At 37.9% G+C, this 24310-nt stretch overlaps 1 protein-coding gene across 1 annotated transcript in view; it reads right to left on the reverse strand.

Annotated features, from left to right (window-relative positions):
* Positions 1-1538: 1538 nt before the first annotated feature.
* Positions 1539-24310, reverse strand: part of SYCP2 (synaptonemal complex protein 2) — a 68918-nt gene continuing 46146 nt past the window's right edge. The window contains exons 23-42 of the mRNA XM_040459749.1: positions 21224-21351; positions 20411-20447; positions 18083-18153; positions 17934-17991; positions 17389-17444; positions 16899-16956; positions 15588-15756; positions 13623-13660; positions 12965-13135; positions 11378-11576; positions 10010-10212; positions 6441-6531; positions 6026-6178; positions 5373-5500; positions 4256-4350; positions 4079-4178; positions 3578-3636; positions 3394-3472; positions 3249-3305; positions 1539-2362 (exon numbers count right to left, since the gene is read on the reverse strand). Coding sequence (XP_040315683.1) covers positions 2285-2362; positions 3249-3305; positions 3394-3472; positions 3578-3636; positions 4079-4178; positions 4256-4350; positions 5373-5500; positions 6026-6178; positions 6441-6531; positions 10010-10212; positions 11378-11576; positions 12965-13135; positions 13623-13660; positions 15588-15756; positions 16899-16956; positions 17389-17444; positions 17934-17991; positions 18083-18153; positions 20411-20447; positions 21224-21351 — 2028 coding nt within the window. The 3' untranslated portion in view covers positions 1539-2284. The remainder of the gene's footprint in view (positions 2363-3248; positions 3306-3393; positions 3473-3577; positions 3637-4078; positions 4179-4255; positions 4351-5372; positions 5501-6025; positions 6179-6440; positions 6532-10009; positions 10213-11377; positions 11577-12964; positions 13136-13622; positions 13661-15587; positions 15757-16898; positions 16957-17388; positions 17445-17933; positions 17992-18082; positions 18154-20410; positions 20448-21223; positions 21352-24310) is intronic.

Raw genomic sequence — 24310 nt, forward strand, 5'->3', positions numbered from 1 at the left:
GGAGAGAAATCAAGGGTTGTTTTGAGACCTGAGATGCTTGTTAGAACTGTCAATAACGAGTGTGTATGAGATGCTGATGTCCACAGCAAGGGTCAGAACCTGGATACATCTGGAAGTCATCAACACAGAGATGGTGATTACGTGGAACCAGATGCAGTTACCTAAGGAGGAAGTACAGATTGAGGAATGAGCCCCACATCCAGAGGTAAAGGGGAAGCCAGGAGCGAGACAAGGAATGGAAACTATGCCAGGCCAAGTCTGGGTGACAAAGCACGGAGAAGCTGAGTTAAGAAGAAGATTAAACTTGGTAAAATCAATCACTGATGATTTTGATAAAAAGTCGTTTCGGGGAAATAGTAAATAAAGCAGCTGGGCTGAGGGAAGGTGAGGCGCACGCAAGAAGTGTACAAGCTGAGATAGCAACTGGGGAAAATTCTTTCCCTATGCTCTGTGTGGAGGTGAGTAGAGAATTACACGGGACGGGCAGCAGTCAGAGGGGAGCTTGGTGCTAAAGGCCTTGTTTTGTTTCGTGTGTGTGTTAGTAAGTGTGGGCCACACACCCTGCAGCGAGATGCCAGAGACGGTCAGATGCAGAGCACTGGTGGGGACGGTCCTTAAATGAAGAGGCACATGTGCCACTGGAACATGTGGGAAATTGGGAAATGCCGGTATTGACAGGTAACCTGTCAGGATTCAGGGAGAAAGGACGGGCAAGTGGGAAGTGAGGCCCTCAGCTACAGGGGGAAGAACTAAGGACAGAGGTACTGAGATGCAATGATACTCCGGAAAAGAGGCAAAGCCAATTAAAAGGGGCAAGTGAGGATTGCCAAGCAGCCATTTGAAATCTGCCGTCCTAAGTTTAAGCTTGATTATATGACTTGGCTCCAGTGACGTTCAGGTTGTGGAATGAGGGGTGTGAATTAGCGGATGCAGTGAGAGGAGAGAGTTCTTTTCGACTGAAGAGCCGAGAATAGGTAAGGAAGGAAAGACAGACAAGAAAGGGAACAGGCTTAGCGGAGCAGTGGTGGCGTGAACAGCCCAGGGCTACTCTAGACAGCAAGCTGGAGAGACGCGACAAAGGTCAGCGCGATAAGAAGGCTGGAGACGGAGATTGAGAGGGGGAGCAACTACTGGCACTGGCCAGGTCACAGCTCACACTCGGGCTGGCGTACACGTACGGTGAGTGTGGCCGCAGAGGAGGTGCGCGGGGAGGTGGGTCGTCATGCGAGCAGCTCTCATGTCTCGCAGGGAAACACGGAGTTGCAACTCCTCCGAGTATTATTTACTGTTAGACAGCTGTCGCTGTCTCGTGCCATAAAATGCCGCTACCCTATCAGTAATGGAATAAAGCTAAGATGGAAAGGGTTTTCCTCTGCTTGTCCAGACTGAGAAAAGCCACTTCTATCATGCTACTTCAATGCTGGTAGTAGTAAAATTCTCTGCTACCATTAAAATAGTGAGTGAGGCTGCTTAATTTCATACTTCAGATGTCTGATTGTACGAGGATGTTTTGTTTGATCCGATGTTCGTAAAATGGGGAAATGATTCACAACATTTTATTTATGATCCTTATCCAAGTGGCACAGCATTTATTTCAACTTTAATATATTAAGTGTATTTTTGTATTCTAGCAAAATATTATAGTGAATAGTAGGAGCTTAAAAAGTACTTGTCAAAAGAGCATGCTTAGGAGTTAAGGTATCTACCTGGAATTAAAATATTTAGAAAATACAGGAACTCTTATAGGCTGTTTAATGCCTTCTAACACAGGTGCCATAACTGAATAAATACACTCTCCAGCAGTGGGCCAGACTCTCACTCCGGTAAGCATCTGAAATCAGAGGCTTCTCCCCCTTCTCAGCAGGGCCAAGTTTTTATTGCATGTAGTACACTCCGAACTAGTAACACCTTATATTTAGTCCAAACTGTATTCATTTAAAAGTACATTTTATATGGTAAGTTTTAGTTTAACTCAGTAAGATTGGTCTGTCCAACATAAATAGTCCTACAGAAACAAGCAAAATTCCTTTCACTATTTGGTTTTCCCAAAATTTTTCCCTAAAAAAAGAACAGTACTATTCAGACAAAGGTCTTTTGAGGCTGGAGTCATGTTATAGTGGTTCTTTCTCATCCATAAGACAACAATTTCTTTGGATTTGGAGGCTCCTACAAAAGTACTCTTGCCTGGGTGACGTCTGTTTTTCTCTCGGTAGAGCTACTGTGGGATTTCCTGGTATACACAAAAAGGGGTAAGTGGCTACAACTAATTGCTAACACCCAGACATCACACATGAACGTTTCTTTCATGAGCCATGAATAATGACATCAGTCCTCTGCGTACGTTGAGAAGCTCCTCTTCTTGCTATAGCCGGGGGGGGGGGGGGGAGGAGGGAGGGGGGTGAAAATCACACTTAGATTTTAAATGATCACTATAAAACCATCAAACGGAAAGAAAAAAGCTAGCTGTTATTAGGGATTCTTTTAATTTTGTTAAAATTAAAACACCTAAAGGTATTTTGTATCAGCGCTCATTCTATCTAGCCCCCCAGGATCTATTCCTAGGTGTCTCCGGAGTTCAGGGCTCAACACGGATATTCTAGGCGCTCAGTGTAGAGATCTGGTCTTTTAAAGCCCAAATTGCTGTTGACATTTCTTTCTAGACTGCTCCCCTCCAAACCGTCTTTGCCACAACAGTCTGCTGAGGTTCTATTAAGGGAGCAAGTACACTAGTGCTCTGTGTACAGGAAGTCTTCGAGTCTACATGGAAAATGTCTGCCATCATTGAGAGCAGTGCCTTTGGACCCCTCCCCTCCCCGCCAAGGGTCTTTGCCCCCAGAATGCAGCTGCTGGGCTACTAGACCTTTGGATCAAAGTCCACTACTTTCATCCTCCAATCTAAGTTAATGGAGTCCTGCTGTCCAAGCAGACAGCCATTCTGGTAGCTCTGTCCTGGCACACCTTCTTCAGAAGGCACAGGCCTGCTGCCGGGTACAGTGCTTGGGTACAGAACAAAGAAGTTACTCTTTTAGCTCATGTAAACATTTCCGAACTGATACTCCCTTAGGAGGGACTCATTTAAATCACCTCTATTAATATCGTACTCTAGACTTGCTCCCATTATTCCAGTTTAAAGAACTAAACCCACTGGGCTGAAAGCCTCTCTCCATCCCCACAGGAGAAAAGGCTGTGGAAGAAGTCGCCGCTACAAGAGACGGAAGCACGTGAACCCCAGGGGGCAGCCGACCCACCGTGTCCTTCAGAAGCTGTTCCTGCAGCACCTTCATGTCCTCCTTCATTGAGCACATCTGTAAAGCAGTATTGCATCCATGACGTTTACCGTCAGATTTTCACAGCGAAACTGTATCGATTATAGGAGTGTAAAAAAGCTTGTACCTCAGATGTAAAAATAGCGTCTTCGTAATCAGTGTTGTAGAAGACATTTTTGTCCAGTGACGCTTTCAAGTGGTGAAGCCTAGCAGAGGAAGTCACTTTTGAATTGCTAGAATATTGCAATTACATTTATATTTAAAAATTGAAAGTGTATATAGGTCATAGTCATTAAGAATGCCACACCAACCTCTGCAGCTCACTTTTTTGATAGGCACTGTACTTCTGAAATATCTTCTCTCCCAATTCCTACATTTAAAAATACAAAAAATAAAACTTGCAGAATTCCTATGTTCCTATTCCTAGTTTAAAGAAACTTGGCTAGATGCTGAGCATATTCTAGACGTCATACACTGTCTCAGGGTTTTCCCCATATTATCAAAGGTACTCATCATAAGCTTCAGTCTGTAAGTGTGTGTATATGAAACCTAAAACTATTGTTTTTAATGTTTAATGTTTATTTTTTGAGAGAGAGAGAGAGTGTGAATGGGAGACACAGAATCCGAAGCAGGCCTGCACAGAGCCCGGTGCGGGGCCCAAACTCATGCTCCATGAGATCATGACCTGAGCCAAAGTCAGACGCTTCACTGACTGAGCCACCCAGGCACCCCTAAAACAATTTTCTAAAGAACAAAATTAACAGAAGTTTTCCTGAGTGTGGCTCTTTAAAAAAATTCTTAAAAGCACAAACCACAAATTCCTTCTCCAAATCTTTTAAAGACTGTGAATCTTTTTCAAAATTCTCCAGCTCCTCTATGATGATGAATTGGAATTTATCGAGTTTTTTGATCCTATTAAGGAAACAAAATGAAAAAAAATTTTAAACTATAGCATTCACAAGACTGCAAAAAAGGCTTTTAGTACAGACCTGTACTCCTGAATCTGATGGTTCATGTTGGTCAGATGTTGTTGAGCTGTTTTCCAAGACTGCTTTGCAAAATAATCCATCATTTTTTGGCGGATCTGAAAAACACATTTTTAACTTGAAAACTCTTCACAAAATAATAATTTAACCAAGACTGTTAATAACAAAGCCTTTACCATGCAAATGACTAAGAAAAACTCAGAAGTGAAAAATGAAAAACTTGGTGATTTAAACTGAAGTGTTAATAAAAAAAGCTCAGTCAGGGCAGTGTCTGGTTCCACCAAGAAAATTCTAAGGATTGAATTGATCATTGTTTCCATAAGGACACCACACTCTATTTATAAAAATGCTAGTATTATAATTCTCTTCAGGAACAAAGCCCAAATTCACACTCAGAATGACTGTCTTCCACAAAAACATATATTTGCTTGATCTAGCCAGATGCAGAACAGAACAGATACACATAAATCAGGGCGGCTTCTCTGTTTATAGGTTGTGCTTTGATAATTAAAATATACAGAATCTTATTTCAGACGGAGGAAAAAGACAAGAGAGGGGCTGACGATAAAAGGTGTTTTTCCACACGGGTTAACAGGAGGCGAAGACAAGTATTCCCAGCACAGGCATGTGAGATAAAGAGGTAGGTGGAGAAAACAAGAGTTAATTGTTTTAAAAAGTATTTTTGCAAACATCATCTCACTGGAGCCTCAGTGGCTAAGGCTCCACGAGCAGTGACCTGGTAAAGCAGTGCGAGAGGATTCCTCTGGCTTCCTCCTCGACTGCAGCAACCTTGCTAGCTGTCATCTCCGCGCAATGAAAACATGAGGCACGGAAAGAAAATTGTTCAGACCAAAAGAAAAAGCACGGAAGGGTCAAAATGGTAAACTGAAAAGGAAAATAAAGAATCTAGGAAAAGAAAGACTATGGAAAATGCACAGAGTTGAGAAGAGAAACCAGGCTTAGAAGACAAATCACTCCGATTCTCACCAGTCCGTGAGGAAAAGCGAGTTCCTAAACGGGTGTGTTGTTGCCAAAGGATCAAACGAGCTGCTAGTCTAGTAGACAGGTGGCATATTATTTCATTGGGTATAAAATTGTCATTTAAAGAATGGTAACTTACATGAAATTTCCTCCTAAATTCCGTATTGAGCTTCTCACACATCATCCCCACACCTGAAATTTCACTTTCCCAGCTCTCCGCAGGAAGAGACAAGTCATTTGTTGATAACGGAGATATACTTTCAGATACTAAAAAATGGAGACAATCAGCTGAAGATATGCATTATTACAAATTTAGCCTTACTTGTCATGAGGCTGAGGACAAAAATCTTATTTTCAGATTCTATGTGTGATCTAATAATATGACATAAAAGGTAGTTAAAAATATTTTCATTTCTAAAAAATTCTCTTGGCATGGGTATTGAGGCAAAAATGTTAACAGTGAAATGGAATGTTTTTTGGAATGGTTATTTTTTTTAACTATTTCCATGTTAATAACCAAATATTTAGTGACATACCAATATATCTGTAAATTTACATTCTAGTAAAACGTGGTAATCAGCAATAGAATTATAAAGATTTAGGGCACAAAGACCCTTACTAACTATATTATTCACATAAAGTGAACTTGGTGATAGGTGATAGAGCATCATCCTTAGGAGACTCATCCAAAGTTCTCTTTACAAAGGGGATTGTGTGTGTGTATCATTTAAGATCTCAAAAACCATCTTCCACAATTAATTGCATTTTGACACAGGCATTTGATCTACCTACCTTTATAAGTGTGATCATCTGTGTCTTCAGTTCTGGATAGTTTTTTGGGAAGCAAGTATACTCTCCCTTCCTCCTCCTCTTCTACTACATCAGCATTACTTAGATTATCTTCTTCTATGTACATTCGTTTGCGACTAAAATGCTGTGTGGGGCCTTAGGAACAGTTAAAAAACAATAGTGCTACAATCTTGATCAAAAAGAACCTAATAATTTTCTTGCTTTTATTAAAAAAGCCTTTCAGTTATTTATTTGCATTGTTTTAGGCAGCTGTACATTCAATTCTCTCCAGCTTATTTTCAATTTGACATTAGCTATATTGAATAAATGGTATGACTTAAAATGTAATTCCTTTAGAAAGTGAAATTGCATAGTAGTTCAACAATATTGTTTTTAAAGCAATGCTGTGACTACAAACCTGATACATGAGTAGAGTCACAAGGAATGTCGCACCGTATTTGCTCTCTTCCTTCACTAGACATAGATAGTGGAGATGCGGAATGATTTCCCTAAAACAGGTATTAGAAATTGGGGGGAAAAATTCTGTAAGTCCTCTTGGCTTCACCTTTGATCATCCTTCTCAAACCCTAAAGCAAGTCAATTTGCAAACGTCCATTCTTTTTTCAGATACTTTTGTTTAGGTCCCTTCCCAGCCCTCCTCCGCCAAGCTGTAAAATTTTGCATTTACCATTCTGTGTCTTACAGATTATTAAAAATATTTTTGTTGATGGGCTATGGACTGCAGTAGTGGCACGAAGTTCAACCGATTCCTAAATAATCGTGGAACCAGAAAGTCCCCATTACAAATACATGTCAGTGGCTCGGCAACTATATCTTCACTATTTGAGAACTTACAACTTCTCATTTCAAAAATTTCAACTTTTTTCCATGATCTGCATACTTTAAACATCAGATTTTCAAGTAATAACCGTTGAAAAATATTAAAATATATTGATTATTTAGGGCCAGTACTTTGATTCTTATAAGAACCATCTTAGTTTAAGTCTGATGGCTATAGTGTCCTTCAAACCTCTATTGCTCCTGTATGTGATCTTCTTTGTTACGTGCAAGTTCAACTTTGATATACTGTTTTTTCCCCAAACTGTGTTTCCATCTGAATAGCTGGTGGAAAATTATGTGTTTCTTATGTAAGCACCACGGAACTTATTATTTTTTCTATGCACAACAGTATTATAAATTGGAGTATGCCTGGGCTATGAATGAGCAAGACCTACAGAAACCCAAAGGAAATTAGAAAATTATTTAAAGCCCAAAACAAAACCACAACAATATTCAACCAAAACTACTTACGTTTCCAGGGAATAATTCATTTGCTGCTAAAACTCGACACCCATTTATAACAAAAAGGGAAAAAGTCCTTGGACAACTACAACATTAATTTGATAAGTATCTACCAAAAACGATGGGTAAGTGTGTCTGCTAGTATGGCATTTATTTAACATTTCCCCAGAGGTCACAGTCACCTTAACAATAAAAAACTTAAGTATAAGGACAGGAATGGGAAATGCACAAGTTATCATGAGTAACTGTCTATATCCAGAATCTAAGAGAACCTAGGCAGGGAATTATGACAAAATTAGTGAAGGTAGGTGGAGATATAAAAATCCATAGTGTTTCTATACAAAGCAAAAACATTAAAAACCCAGAAAAAAATTTTAAGGTTTTTTTTTTTAGTACAGCAAAAAGAAAATCCATAAGATACAGGAATTAATTTTCTTTGTGGAAGATTTGGCATCATTTTTTGGCAATAACACCAAAATGTAGAAAGAAAAATATATGGGTGAGAAAGCACCCAGTATCAATACTAGGAAATGGCATTCTTCCCTCAAACAAAGTAATTCCAAAATTTACATGGATGATTCAAGGGCCATGAAGATTTTAAGTAAAAGAATGAGAGGGGTGGGGTTGGTGAAACAGCCTGCAAGTGTTAAAGTCTATACCAACGACAGCAATGGGGCATTAGCACAGAGACAGACTGGCTAGTCACAGGGAACACTGCCCAGCAGTTGGCCCTCCAGGTTGCCTAGGCTGTGCCCAGATTAGCATTAGGAACGATGGACAAAGGAGGGCACTTCATGTATGATGCTGCACTAATGCCCGAGAAAGACTGAAAACCTAGAAGTTAAAACTAACATTTTTACAAGAAAGGAAAATATGACCATAGCTGAGGGATTTCTTGATCACAGAAAGACTCTGGTAAATTCCATTATAACAAGTTTTGTCATACGGAAATTTTTCATTTAAGTGAAATTATAGCTACTGGAAAAAGAATGTTTGCACTGCACATACATAAGCAATTTAGAATATCTAGACTATTTTAAGAACTACAAGTTTATTGAAAAAAAAGTCAAACAATTAAAAATTAGCAAAAAAAGGCAATTCACAAAATGGCCAAAAACCATGAAGTACTCACTGATGTTTTTAATCGGTAAAATGCAAATCAAAGTTATACACTACACGTCAGATTGGTGATCACAAACAGAACATCTGGTAACAGTTAAAACTGTAGAGAAAACTGCCACTATCACAGAGAGTGTCGGAGAGTATAAGCTGACAGAACTAATTTATATAGCAAATTTCTAATATCTCAGAGTCAACAGTAAACGGGAAACAAATGGCCAATAAATATGTAACAATTAAAATTCTGATTAGCACAGCGTAGCCTGAAAGCAAAGTGGGCAGGGAATCCCCTACGTTTTGAGATTTGCAAGACGGGAGGGACACTGGAGGGACTAAAGGATTCAGGGACACGAAGGATGGTACAGCAAAGGACCGTGGGATGGTGACCTGGTGGAAGACTGGTGTTCTGCAACTGAGAGCCTTGCAAAGGTGCTTTGGGAGTTACCCAGGAGGGGGGCTTAGACCTGTCTGCTTTACATGGTGTAGCTCCACTGTTATTTGTTTGGCACACTGGAGGTTTCATAAGAGATTCGGTTAGAAAAATATGCTCTGTGAAAACTACTAAACAGAACAAAAGGACCTTAAAATCCTGCAGAAATACAAATATTCGGTTCAAAGTGATAGGACAGAAGTTTGGTTTTATCAGAGGTCTCCTATCTGGGCTGTGGGTACACCGAACTCTCATTCATTAATTCCATGTCCGTATATGGAGGTCAACACATATCAAGAGAATAATGTATCTGGGTACTTACTACGTATCAGGTATTCCGCTTGTACAATCAGACTAATTTTTCACAACCCTACTGTACAGATGAGAAAACTGAGGTGCAGCGGGCTTCATTAGCCTGTAAAATGTTACACAGCTAGCAAGTATTTAAATGCAGTTCTGTCTCACTCAGAACTCTTTCAGCTATACCCAGTTATACTATCTTGGCAATCAGTTCTATAACTTTATAGAGAGACCTACAGAGAACTATAAAATTCTCCAAATTAAGCCATCTATACAACCCAAGTCAAAATGGGATGGCAGTGGGGTGGGTTTTAAACTGGTACCGAAGTATCCACAACTTAAAACTCTTCTCTGTAGGCATAGTACTTTAACCTCACTTTGACCATAATCGATTCCTATCTTTAATGTCTTTTTACAACACTTTGAACATACCTACACGTTAGGAAGAAATGGTACACGTAACAATACACAAGAGAAGAATGAAGAATTTTCCACTGTATCACTAACCCTGTTCATCTTAATATGCATTCATTCATGAACTACGTGGTTTTGATGCACAGACGAGTGAGCAGTGCCTCTGTCGAAGTGATCATTCCTGGAGAAGAGACACACTCGCTACTTCTCACGCCACCACACCCTTCCTCCTGGACAGCTAATTAGTCTGTCAATCTCACAGAGGCCGTTCTACTTACCAGTACGTTATTCTTGTCCCACAGACCAAACCCAGAACCCTAAGTTAGGTGGACAAGCAATGTGTACTTGATTAAAATTAGAGGGAAATGATTTCCCCACTTCAGACAGATCTGATAAAGGAGGAAAATAGCGTATATTCTTACCAAGAAGAAGGATCGTGGAATTGGTGAGCAATGTTCTCGTGCACATACATTTTTGTCACTGTTTTTAGGTGACTTTATTGGACCTCCGACTCTATATTTACTGTTTAAAGATTCAGGTGATGAAGTTTTCAGATAAGGTGATATGGATTTTGTTACACAGTCATAATCCTGAGTAAAATCCTTCTCTGTTATTTTCTCTGTACCTGTATTGCCTCACAAAACACAGATGACAGGTATTCTCATTGATGTCTGCTTTGGAAATAGTAAGATGAAACTCTAAGACTATAATGATTTATCAAATCCTCATCTTCTTTGTATTTAAAAAGATAAACTTCTAATAAATCAACTTTAATTTATATTAAAATCATTTGATTTGTAAGGCTTAGAGAAATATTAATGGCTCCATTTAAGATGTAACTATAAGAACTTTCAAAAGCTCAGACAAAAATATCTATAGTATGAGCTGCACTGTAATGGTCAACCTAAGCATTATCTTGAGTATTTTGACATCATAGCCAGAACTGTTATAAAGTCACGGAATTTTCTGGTTGGAGATGGCTTGGGAAATCATCTTATCTAAATCCTTCATATATAGGTGAGGAAATTCATGGCTGAAATAAGTCTTAGTATAAATGGACTCTTAGTTTTCAGATAAAATCAGGGCATGTGCGTCTGTTACAGTATGCGGTTATCTGAGATGTCAGTGGTCCTGGGCGCTGAGAAAATATTCTAGTAAAGAACAAAATAGCTACTTTGGAGGAAGTATATATTAACTTATGGATACTTGGAAATGCTTTAAAATATCCTTAAAAAAAACAAAAAAAGTGCAAACTTATAGTTACTATATTAGAAAAGTGTGTGTGTGTGTGTGTGTGTGTGTACCAGAGCTCCAAAGAATATGAATTTTTCTTTGTGGGTTATCTTTCAATAAATGCAGACCTCAAAAATAATCCACTATGGGTCCACAGAATGACTAGGATATTCCTTGCAGACTTTTTTGTCAATGAAATGTAAAAGAGAAAAAGTAGAAATCCCCATCATTATTTTCACATTAAATATATCTGGGGATTAAAAACCTAAAAGTTGATTTAAGCTTTCACATTACAATTTATAAATATGCATTAAATATTTTCCATATTGAACCATTTGGTCTTTAACGTCCTCCCGTGAAAAACTTGAGTGTCGTAGTGACACCGTTCCCACGTCTACTTAGCAAAGACTAAGTTACTAGCACTAACTAGTTCACAAAATGAAGTTTTGACTACCTATAATTTTGAGGCACATATTTACGATTAATCTTCAAACTCTGTTTTCACAGAGTTATAATAGAAACTTGTTGAATATTTAAAAGAAAAAAATGATACTCACATCTCATGACTTCTATAGATGATGGGCTCCCAGATAAAGATACAGGAGATAAGCCAAGGCTATTATCTCTTACAGCATCTTTTAGTAGAGATGAATTTTTCCATTCTTTTGATATATCCTTCTGTGATTCGGCAGAGAAGGCTTTCTTCTGTTTCTTTGGCAGCTTTATGGTTTTGCTTCTGGAATGGATATTTTCCTCCTAATTGTATTGATAAGTTTTAAATTATACTTGAATACAAGAAATTTATACTTGGACACATAAAACAAATTATGCTGAAATATTAAATATCTTCTATTACTACACACGAGCACAACAGGGGCTTCAACATGGGTGCTGAAGGACTTTCTGCGTGTAGAAGGCATATGACAAAGTCATAGGAAAATATACATGGACTATAATATCCTAAGAAATGCAAATAAAGCACTGTAAGGAGGTTATATCCAGTTTAGGGAAACTAGAAACAGTTCCTGGATTTCATGGTACTTGACGTGCTCGGGAGGTATAGAGAAGATGGTGAGGGGAGACCCCCCCGACAGGGTGCAGGGACTGGAGCTGCACAGTCTCGTGTGGGAGTCCCAGGTTAGCCCATGTGGCTGTTTCAGCTCTGGGCATGCACCGGAGAGCAGGGGGAATGAGCTTGCAAAGGTCTGCTGCACTGACCACAGAGAGACTGTCAGCGTTTTTCTTTGAAGAGGGAGATGATGACAGGGAGCTTGGGAAGACTCCTCTGACTATATGGAGAGTAAATTAAAGAAGTGATAGAAAATGCAGACGTAAGTTATGAAGTCCTTAAAGCCTTCCAAGTAAAGAATAACAAGGTTACAAACAAAGGGAGGTACAACTTTAATTATGTGCAGTCAGTCAGAACAGTGTGATGGTCAGACCTACCTTTAGTGCCAGACTCTTTGGGTTCAAACCTTTGTTTTACCACCTCCTAGCTGTGTGACCTTGGGCAAGTTCCTTCATCTCTCTGAGCCTCAATTTCTCATTTGTAAAATGAGATGTCAATAATAGTACTAGTCACCTATGGTACTTACGAGATTTTAAGAAGTTAAATCTATAAAGTACTTAGAATAGCACCTGGCAAACTGTAAGCACTATTTTTCTTTCTTTTTTTCTTTTATCACTTTGTTAAAAAAGCTTTCAAGCACAGATGGCTGGGGATATGTCTGTAACATTAAGAGACAGAAAGAAGTCAAGGATAGACACAGGTGGGCAGTGTGTGGGAAGAACCTCAGATCTAGTATTTTTGCTTCCATTCAAGAGAAAGAGTCACAGCTTTCCAACAGTCTGCACTTTTTTGAAGTATAATTTGGAAAAATTCAAGCCCTTTTCTAATTCAAAAATGTTATCTTAAAGTTCTAATTTTACTAGAGTCAAACATCTGTTTTGTAACACTAATGCCAACTTATCACACATTTTAACATATTGCCTAAAGATCAATTTTTAGCATATAACATTTCTCATATAGAAGGTTCAATCTAAAAATGTGACAAGTTCGACATTTTTGTAAAAATATATTCTCTATTTAGTATTTTAACAGGCTTTTTAGAAATTTTTAATCTGAATTATATCTATTTACTTACCTTTTCTAGCAATTTCTCTTTAAATGAATGTGAAAATTCTTGTTCACTCTCTGATTCTGAATTTGAGAGATCTTTGTAATTTTTTTTGGTTTTTGCCGCTCTTCGTGGAAGTCTGGTTCTCCCATATGGAACGGTCTCCTCTACCTTTTTGGTGGTGTTTTTGTTGGGTGTCTTTAGGAGAAAAATTTTTGAATTAGTAGGTCAATATGTGAGATGTAAGAAATACGAGCTATTTGCTCTAAACTTGGCCTTGTGAAAATACATAAAATATTTGTATTTTATAAAATTCCTGATTAATATTTTAAAAATACTGGATTTTATCCTTCCGTCCAAATAACTTCCCCATCACCTTTTTTATTCCTATCACTAAAGCTCTGCGGGGTCTGTTATATATATTACCTAACTTACATAAAAAAGAGAAAGAGAGGAAAAAAGAGAAACAGCTATAGGTATTATAATCACAAAATAAAACAGACCTAAAACAGGCCAACATGATTCAAAAAGGCAGAAAGTAAGAGTATGCATGCAAAGGCTAGAACAATTATGGAGAAACAAGTAACAACAAGGATAAAATTATAACATGAAAAATGAGGTTTTTTACATGCTAGGAGAAAAATAATTTTCAAGGGATGTTTGAACACCAACTTCTTGGTTTTACCATTTTAGATCTTGGTTGTCCCCTTTCCAACGATGGTCCTGCAATGCAAGAAAATAAAGTTACATTTTTCAAATAGATTAGAACTGGTATTAAAATTTATTAGAATATTTCTGCATAGAAGTTAAAATCATAACAAGAATACATATTTAAATTCATTCAAAAATTTGAATTTTGAGATGATTTGAGGCTAAACTGACATCGATAACTTTGTAGTGTTTGGTAGGATATAAATGACCAATTTCTTTTCTCCTTTACACTATGAAACTTCTTCAACATGCGTGAGAATAGGGAATGTAAGTTATAAAGTGAACACCTATGCATCTATCAATTTAAAAGCTAGATTATGAATAATGATGTTATCTATTTATGTGTACTCTCTCTGAGGCTCAATATCCCCTCTGCCAAAAGGGAGTATTTTCATTATCCTGAATTGTTTCTCATTCATTTGGTCTTAAAAAAATAAAGTTTTACTTCACAGATATGTATCCCTAAACAATATAATGAACTTTATAAAACCGTATCCTCTCCTATGTAATATTCTATGGTGTGCTTTATTTTTCGCCCCTCATTGTTTCTAAGATTCATCCATATTTCCTGAGAGTAGCTTTAGTCCCTATTCCTTTTTTTGCCTTTCAGGCACAATCAACTTTCTGAATATTCTCTGAAGCCTAAGAAATGGGACTATCCAAGCCAAGGAAGCAATGAAGTTCTGGGAGAAAGGTCTTCCAATCCTGGCGATAAGCCAGTCCCTACATATGACTTGCAGACATGCAGCCGTTTAAACAAAACCATTCACTCAGAAGTCCAATTTTAAAACTCTGTACTGATTACAGTATTCTAACCTTGAATGTCTCAAGATGTTACAAATGAGTATAAACTCCCTGAGAGCATGTGACTTTTATCAGCTCCTGGCTGATACCACGCCGCTGCCCAGAGCAGGTGCAGTGCATCTTTCAGCCTCTTCTCACAGGTCCTGTCTGGGCTCTGGCCGCTCCCCCCGCCCCCCGCCCCCACTGCACTCCCCGCACCAGCACATGCTGCTGTCTCAGACTTCTCTCTCTCTCTCTCTCTCTCTCTCTCTCTCATATTAAGATGATTCTGCTGCTTCTCGTCTTGGCGGAGATGACAGGCCTCGTCTCTTTGCAAGATTCAGCCTCATTCACCAATACGTGCCAAGCTTCATTTCCAGGTTTTTGTTTTTACTTCTGTTTACGCCGTCATGCACCCCACCCCCCACATACACAGAGGCTACTATTGGTTATATTTATCCTGACATAAAGTAAAGGCTGGTTCTCTTAAATATCAACTTAAAAGGTCTTATTTTAAAAATGGAATATATAAAATCTCTGTGTTTTAGTAAACAAGCTAGGAAAATGGTCCATATGTCTAGCCAAAAACCCATACCTCAAACTCTTATCCAACTGCTTTAAGAGATTCACTAGACAAAGCAAAAGCCATATGCTGGGAAGACATTCTGTGGAAGATTTAGGCAAAAATATTTCTGCAAGAAAATGGTTTTCCTTATAATATGTTTTTATACGCATTCCTAAAAAGTACATGTGTTAGCTGTGACAGGAAATGGCATGTCAAAGATTTGATTTTTGCTTAGAGTGTTGGGTTCATGAGTATTTAATAACACACTATCCACAATTGCTAAACAATTGTATAACAGCAGGCCACGAGTGGACAAATGGTGAAGAGTATGCATGAACCAAAGAATATGACAATCATATTTTCTGTCTTTAAGATTCCAGTAAAAAAAAGTAATTTCTACACAACCATATTACTAAAAATAAAACAAAAAACAAAACCACTGTAGTGTCGTGGTGTATTTACTCTTCTATTCATAAGACTACCTAGTTATCAACACTAACAACGTACAAATATACTTGTCAGCCAACAAAGCATTTTAAGTAGTTGACATGGTAAGATCATTTCCAATATTTCTCTGAAGTCATTTCTTACTTGATTTGCCACTTTTCTGTTTCTTCACATTTTTATTTCTGCTATAGTCTATCAGCTGTGGTTTTGATTTTGGTTCCTTCAGCCAGCTAACATCGGTCTTGCTGTCATCACATCTGTATTCTGTGTCAGTATCACTAAAGAGATTTTTCTTTTTATGATTTGCTACAATCTATTAAAAAAAAAAAAAGAATCCATATAATAGATGAAGAAACGTGTCTCATTATATACCATTAAAGGTAAGTTAAGCTAGGGGCGCCTGGGTGGCTCAGTTGGATAAGCATCCAACTTTGGCTCAGTTCATGATCTCACAGTTCGTGGACTTGAACCCCGCATTAGGCTCTGTGCTGACAGCTCAGAGCCTGGGGCCTGCTTTGGATTCTGTGTCTCTTTCTCTCTCTGCCCCTCACCCACCTGTGCTTGTCTGTCTTTCAAAAATAAATAAATGTAGGGGCGCCTGGGTGGCTCAGTCGGTTAAGTGTCTGACTTTGGCTCAGGTCATGATCTCACGATCCATGAGTTCAAGCCCCGCGTCGGGTTCTGTGCTGACAGCTCAGAGCCTGGAGCCCGTTTCAGATTCTGTGTCTCCCTCTCTCTCTGCCCTTCCCCTGTTCATGCTCTGTCTCTCTATGTCTCAAAAATAAATAAACGTTAAAAAAAATAAAAATAAAAAGTAAAGAAATGTAAAAAAAATTTTTTTAAAGTTAGGCTAAAAAACAAAAAAAACAGAAACAACCCAAGCAACAGAAAAACTAATTTAATTTTTTAGCATACTAATGTACCTGGCATTAAGAACACATATCCAGACAAACAAATCACCCAGAAACCCAGATCAGAGATTGAGATTCCTATTTTGTTGTTGTTTGAAAGTTAAAACAGCTTACTTCCACACAGACACGAGCTGATGCCATCAAAGAAAGTAACTAAAGCTATCATATCTTCTGTTAGTAGATGACTTACAAATAGCTCTGAGACCATAACAGAGTCATAGTGGGCACATGAACAGTCTAATAGAGGGGGAAAAACCCAAATATTTTTGTTTTCTAGATCTGTGATCATCTCTGGCACAGGAAATTTTTGTTTAAGTATTTATCTTGAGAGAGAGGGTGTGCATACACGGGGGGAGGAGTAGAGAGAGAATCCCAAGCAGGCTCTGTGCTGTCAGCGCGCAGAGCTCGATCTCAAACCAATGAGATCACGACCTGAGCCAAAACGAAGAGCTGGACACTCAACCGACTGAGCCACCCAGGTGCCCCAGAAAATTATTTTTTAAAATAAAGTTCTTAACGGACACATTAGGATATTGTAACTTACTTTTTTATCTTTTGTTTTGAGAGGAGATTCAAGTTCATCATGATTCCTCAAACCTAACCTTAAACAAAAAAATGCATTAATTTTAATTTAATTACTTTTTCCTTAAGGTAACATGCACCGAACAGTTAGACATGGGTCTTCAGCCCTGCTTTTTCACTAGCTCACTGTATAATTCTGGCCAAGTCGCTCATCCTCTCTGACCTCGGTTCATTGTAAAAATAACAAGGTTGGATGAAGGACTGAGTCCCTCCAGCTTCATCATCGGACATGCACAGCTAACATGACAAGTGCAGAGGACGCACATGTCAGTTTCAGGAGTAAAGGCCGAAGTGTCAGGAACGTCAGGGGGCAGTCCCACCAACAACGTTCCCCATCCTTCTTCTCAGTATGGTAGAGCCTCTCACACAAACTGGGAGGACATACTGAAGAAAAAGAACAGCTGAGAAACTTATTTTACTCTGATCCATCCGATTATAATAAAAACACCTACAATGTCATTGAATTATCCACACAGGCTTCTGTAGCTGCAGCTTGAAATTCCTGGATCTAGATGGTGAATAAACATTAAAAATTTTTTCTTAGTGTCAAAATAAGGTAAACATACGTTTTAAAAAATAAACATATAAATTCTAGTTTCTATCACTTCCTATCGTAAGACGCATCAATTAAATTAAGCTTACTAAAATACTTTTATATATAAAAAGTTAATACTATAAAATATATTAAAAACAAAATAAGTAAGAGCGATGGTTTTAAAATGTCTTGTATCAAGAAGCAAAGTGATGTTCTTGAAGTAGTAGGGTGAGTCCCCACTCCCATGTCCTAATTACTCATTTTTCTCTACTTCAGTCCAAAAGGTTTTAAAGGAAACCAAATATACCTAAGTCGGTACAAAAGAAGCTTTAAAGTATTTAAACATACTTTAAAACATATCTACAAGAGAATGGAAACCAGAAAACATACACTGTAATAACAATATAGTGAATACAAAATAAATACTGAATAACCAATACAAAATACTGATTTCTAGCTTACTCCAAGTTTTATAATAGGCTCATCAGCGCCATTCAAGTTAAAATTGTAAACATCATTCCTGTAAAAATGAAGAGAAATATTAACTTCATTATATAATAAATATTCTTCGTATATGAAGAAAACCGCAAGATCTATGAAAAATTACTTACAGTGGGCATTCAGAAGTAACATTAACAAAAGTAGTCTTCAGTTGCCTATAACTTTTTTTCTGAACTTTTTCCTAAATACAAAAGAAGTTTATATACAACCATTGAAACTTGTACATTAGTATACTTGGCAAACAACATGCGCAATTGTATTTTTCATATATTTTCTACCTGTTTCTACTCTGTAGCTGTTGCCTTAATGTAAACTGAATAAAAGGATTAAACATCCATACTGTTATAAATTTTGAAGACTTAGGTATTAAATAAGAATATGACTGAAAGTAAATTAAATACAAACATAGAATCCTTCCTTTTTAATTTGCACTGCCATCACTGTACATAGGTAAATGACCTTTTCACTGGTTTCAAAACAAGCTGAACCTTAGTGATTCCAGAATCACAGAACAAACATGCTTCTTTTTTTTCTAGACTCGTTTGCTTCAAAGTCTTCAACAGAAAAACTTTGGGAGAGACTAAGGTTTATGGAAAATCACTACTAATATCACTAAATGATTGCTTACCGAAAAGAGATGCTCAGAAGTCTAATAAGTTGGAAATATTAAAACAAAACATTCATTTTAGTTGTTAACTATATTCAATTTTATTATGTACTTTGGCTATCTTGTATATAATTATGTGTATTATTCCAGAAAGTTTATCCCTTAATATATTACTCCTCTGATCGCTTATCTGAGTCATCCTTTCCAATATGATTTTTACCAGTGTTTAGATATATCTGTTAAACTCGTCTATTGCATGCTAGCGTGTGTAGGTATTACAGAAGACGCAAAGATAAGTCAAGATATCAAAAGAGATACAAAAGTAAGCAGAAGGGTCACACAGGATACAAAGATGATTTAAACAGACACACACTAATAGAAGACACCAGAGAGAAAAAAGAACTGCAAGACTCAGTAAAATATCAAAAAATGGTACAAAGAAACCGGCGTGTAGATTCTGCCCATGTGGGGTTTGCAAGTTTTCATAAAGAAGGTGGACTCTGAAGCAAGACTCGCAAGGAGAAATCAAGCTCTGATGAGCAGAAAAGAGTGTGAGAGCATCCCGACTCAGTTCGGTTTTTCATAAAGAGGGGAAGAAAAAGAATAGGCACTTAGGGAAAACACTTTGGGGAGTCTCAAGTTATTATGCTTCAGCTAAAGGAGACATGTCTAGGGAACTAATACTAGGAAATAAAGACAGACTTTTAAAGGGACTAGAGAGCCCGCCTAAGTCTGCACTCAGTAAGCAACAGGGACCAGAGAAGTCATCTGAACAGAAGGGCACAGCTGAAGTGTGTGCTTTAAAAAGAGAAAGAGCGGGGCGCCTGGGTGGCTCAGTCGGTTAAGTGGCCGACTTCAGCTCAGGTCATGATCTCTCGGTCTGTGAGTTCAAGCCCCGCGTCGGGCTCTGTGCTGACAGCTCAGAGCCTGGAGCCTGTTTCAGATTCTGTGTCTCCCTCTCTCTGACCCTCCCCCATTCATGCTCTGTCTCTCTCTGTCTCAAAAATAAATAATAGTTTAAAAAAATTAAAAAAAAAAAAAAAGAGAAAGAGCTGGCACTGAACAGGATGGCGGACTGACAAGAGAAATACTAGAGGCAAAAAAAATTACACAAATGCCACTGCAATAATCCAGGGATTAGAAATTAGAACCCAAACTAGGATAAAGGAGCTACATAAGGCGGCAGAGGGTGATTTAAGAGGAACGTACAGAAGGTGAACCTCAAAACTTGAAATTAAATGGATAGAAAGTAATTGTGAGGAATAATTCAAAGGCAATTGGTATTTTAAGCCTGCATGAATAATTTTTTTAACAGAGACACAGAGTTAAGAAAGATCTTCTTGTCAGAAGAGATGAGATCAGCTAAGGAAAACAAATGAAAACAAAGATTTATTGAATCACAAGGCAGAAAGTGAAAATATCACACTCACACATGTAAAAGAAACATTCTGGGGGCACCTAGGTGGCTCGGTCAGTTAAGTGTCCAACTCTTGACTGCAGCTCAGGTCATGATCTCACAGTTGGTGAGATCAAGCCCTACACTGGGCTCTGCACTGCCAGTGCAGAGCCCGCTTGGGATTCTCTCTCTCTGCCCCTTCTCTCTCGGTCTCTTTCTCTCTCAAAAGAAGTAAATAAATAACTTAAGAAAAAGGAACTTTTATTTTGAAAAGCAGAACAGAAAGGACTCTTTTGAGTACTTGTCACTAAACTTGCAGTTGTTTAACCCATTTATCAACATGCTGAAAACATGAACTCCATCTTACTGTGCTTCCATTTTATGTTTACAGTTATCAGAGTTTGACTATACATTTGGTGTAGTGAAATAACCTACCTTACTGAGCTGTAGATCAGATTTGTCTGAAAAACCACTATAAAAAAGATATTGTCAAAATGAAAAAAGCAATCATCAGTGGAATGTTCTTCGTAAAAGCCATGTTATATAAGGTAAAACATTTGGATCGCTAAGTTTACATTCGATACGCTGTAAATAACTGCACTGTGACAAGACTAGTCTCATAATCCTGCAACCTCCCTCCTCGTAAACAGCAACCATGACTGCTAATTCTAAGATGAACCACGCATGCGGCAAAAGGTGCCAAGCAATTTGAAATGAATGGTTCTGCCATGAGAGTGTTTCATGCCTTGTAATAAGGCCAGAATTAATTTAGACATGAATTAACCACCTACAACCTATAAAGAAACATCTTTTAATAAGAAAAGACCTAACTTTCAGAAAGACTGCAGACAAAAAATAACATATTTATTATATGAAAGCGACTCAGCTCAGCTCATTTCGATTTCCTATTCTGCGCAAGCAACATACGTACACGTATTTAGTCTTACTCATTACTAGGCTCAATATATAAAATCTGAAAATGTCTATAGCCTAAAGACCTATGAAAAGGTATGCTCTATCAATATGATATTTTGATTATAAAATATAATCACATACTACAATGACTAATTTCAAATTTAGTTCCCTTCCTGTATAATTAAAACAGCTACTATTTACAAAAGTAACTAGGTGTTTTCTACTAGAAAGTTATACTATTTGAACATGTTCAAAACTAATTTTCTTATAACTGTGAAATAATTTAGTTGGATCTGTCAAAAAAATATTTATGTCTAAAATTTAAGTACATACCCATCAATCAAAGACTCTTTGAATTTTCTTGTAGACTTTATGTCATCCTTGGGTTTATATCTCTTATTGAGTTGGTTTATCAAGGATTCTGTTGCATCGGTAAATCCTTTCTCTTTTGACTTTTCCCTCTGAAACAATGTATAAGTTACTTTAAGACTCTACCAGTTAACCTTCAAAGGAAAATAAAGGCTGAAAGGAATGTTTAAGAAAAATCTGGTTTTATATATAACTACAAAGAGAAATAAAGCGGGTAAGAAATGATTTAGTAAGTTTGGGCTTTGTTAGGCATTAAATAACACAGGATAAAACTTAACACGGAGAACCATGCAGAGTGCTCTGTAGAGATCAAAAGAAAAGTTCCATCCATGTAAAAATAAATGGAACTAAAATACAACTGTGATAGCATTGCTGAAGGATACAAGGTTAATATACAAAAGTTGACTGCTTTCTTATAAACTAGTGATGAACAACTAGAATTTGAAATTATATTCCATTTACATTAGTACTCCCCCCAAAATGAAATACTCAAGTATAAATCTAACAAAACATGTATGAGCTCTATATGAGAAAAACTATATGACGAATGAAGAAAATCAAAGACTCTAAATAAATGGAGAGAAACTTCAGGTTCACAGATAGGAAGGTTAATATTGTCAAGATGTCAGTTCTTCCCAACTGGATCTAGAGTTCATGTAATCCCAACAAAAATCCCATAAGTTATTTTGTGGATATCAACAAAATGATTCTACAATGTACACGGAGAAGCAAGAGACCCAGAATAGCCAATATAATGTTGAAGAACAAAGTTGTCAGATTGACACTACCCTACTTTAAGACTTGCTAAAATGATACAACAATCACTATAGTGTGGTACTGATGAAAGAACAAATAGAATAATAGAACAAAACAGAGAGCAAACAGAGAGCCCAGAAATAAGCCCTCATAGTCATCTGATCTTTGACAAAGGAGCAAAGGCAATGCAATGGAGAAAGGACAGTCTTTTTAGCAGACGGCGATGGAATAACTGGACATCCACATATCCACATGCAAAAAAAAAAAAAGCAAAACAAAACAAAACAAAAAAAACAACAGCAAAAAAAAAACCAACAAACCAGAATCCGGACAGACCTTACACTTTTCACAAAAATTAACTTAAAAGGGACCACAGGGGCGCCTGTGGCTCAGTCAGTTAAGCATCTGACTCTTGATTTTGCCTTAGGTCATCATCTCACGGTTGTGAGATCAAGCCCCACGTCGGGCTCTGCTCTGAGCGTGGTGTCTGCCTGGGATTCTCCATCTCTCCCTCTGCCTCTCTCTCTCAAACTAAACAAACATTAAAAAAAAAAAAAAAAGGACCATATTATCTAAATGTAAAATGCAAGCTATAAAACTCCTAGAAGGTAACATAGAAGAAAATCTAGGTGATCTTGGGTTTGGCAATGCCTTTTTGTCTATAACACCAAAAGCACAATCCACAAAACACAAAGTTCGTAAGTAGAACGTCACTAAAATTAAAAACTTCCGTTCTGTAAAAGACACTGTTTAGAAAATGAAAAGATAAGCCATAAACAGAAAATCTTTGTGTAACACATATCTGATAAAGGATTTGGACAGGCATACCACAACATACCGTGGGTTTGGTTCTAGATCACTGAGATAAAGCGAGTAATGCATTAAAATGAGTCCAAGGAACTTGGTTTCCCAGCACATATAAAAGTTATGCTTACGCTATACTGCAGCCTATTAAATGCACAATACCATTATGTCTTAAAAAAACAAAGTACATACCTTAATTAAAAAATACTTTAATGCTAAAACATGCTAATCACCCGAGTCTTCAGCAAATGGTAATCTCTTTGCTGGTAGAGGGTTCTGCCTGATCACTGGTGGCTGCTGACTGAACAGGGCGGTGGCTATTGAGGACTAGGGTGGCTGTGGCCATTTCTTTTTAATTTTTTTTTTTAACATTTATTTATTTTTGAGACAGAGAGAGACAGAGCATGAACAGGGGAGGGGCAGAGAGAGAGGGAGACACAGAATCCAAAGCAGGCTCCAGGCTCTGAGCTGTCAGCACAGAGCCCGACGCGGGGCTCGAACTCACGGACCGTGAGATCGTGACCTGAGCCGAAGTCGGACGCCCAACCGACCAAGCCACCCAGGCGCCCCTGCCATTTCTTAAAATAAGACAGCGATGAAGTTGGCTGCACTGACTGACTCTCCCTTTCATGGGCGATTCCCATGTAGCATGCAATGCTGCTTCATGGTATTTTACTCACAGCAGAACTTCTTTCAAAAATTGAAGTCCATTTTCTCAAGCGATGCCTATGCTTTTCTCAGCTAAGTTTATGTAATATTCTACATTCTTTGTGATCAATCTTCCCAGAATCTTCACCAAGAGTAGATTCCATCTCAAGAAACCACTTTCTTTGCTCCTCCATAAGAAGCAACTCCTCCTCCATTCAATTTGACTGTGAGATTGCGGCCATTCAGTCCCCTCTTCAGGCTCCACTTCTAATTCCAGTTCTCCCGCTGTTTCTACCACATCCGTAGCTACTTAGGTACCTCCTTCCTCCACTCAAGTCCTGAATCCCCCAATGTTGTCCATGTAGATTGGAATCAACTCTTCCAAACTCCTGTCAATGTTGATAGTCTGACCTTTTTCCACAAATCATAAATGTTCTTAATGGTATCTCAAACGGTGAATCCTTTCCAGAGGTTTTCAATTTAATTTACCCAGATCCATCGCAGGAATCACTATCTACAGCAGCTGTAGCCATATGAAATGTATTTCTTAAACAGTAAGACTTGAAAGTAGAAATTACTTTTTGATCCACCGGCTACAGAATGGATGTTGTGTTAGCAGGCATAAAAACGTTAATTTTGTTGTGTATCTCCATCAAAGCTCCTGAGTGACCAGATATAATGTCAGAGAGAAATAATATTTTATTTTTTAAGTGTTTATTGAGAAAGAGAGAAAAGAGAGAAAAGAGAGAGGGAGAGGGAGAGGGGGAGAGAGAGAGAGAGAGAGAGAGAGAGAGAGAAGAAGAAGAAGAAGAAGAAGAAGAAGAAGAAGAAGAAGAAGAAGAA

This window comes from Herpailurus yagouaroundi, unplaced genomic scaffold (assembly GCF_014898765.1).
Source record: "Herpailurus yagouaroundi ecotype Mexico unplaced genomic scaffold, PumYag 246, whole genome shotgun sequence".
Lineage (NCBI taxonomy): Eukaryota > Metazoa > Chordata > Mammalia > Carnivora > Felidae > Herpailurus > Herpailurus yagouaroundi.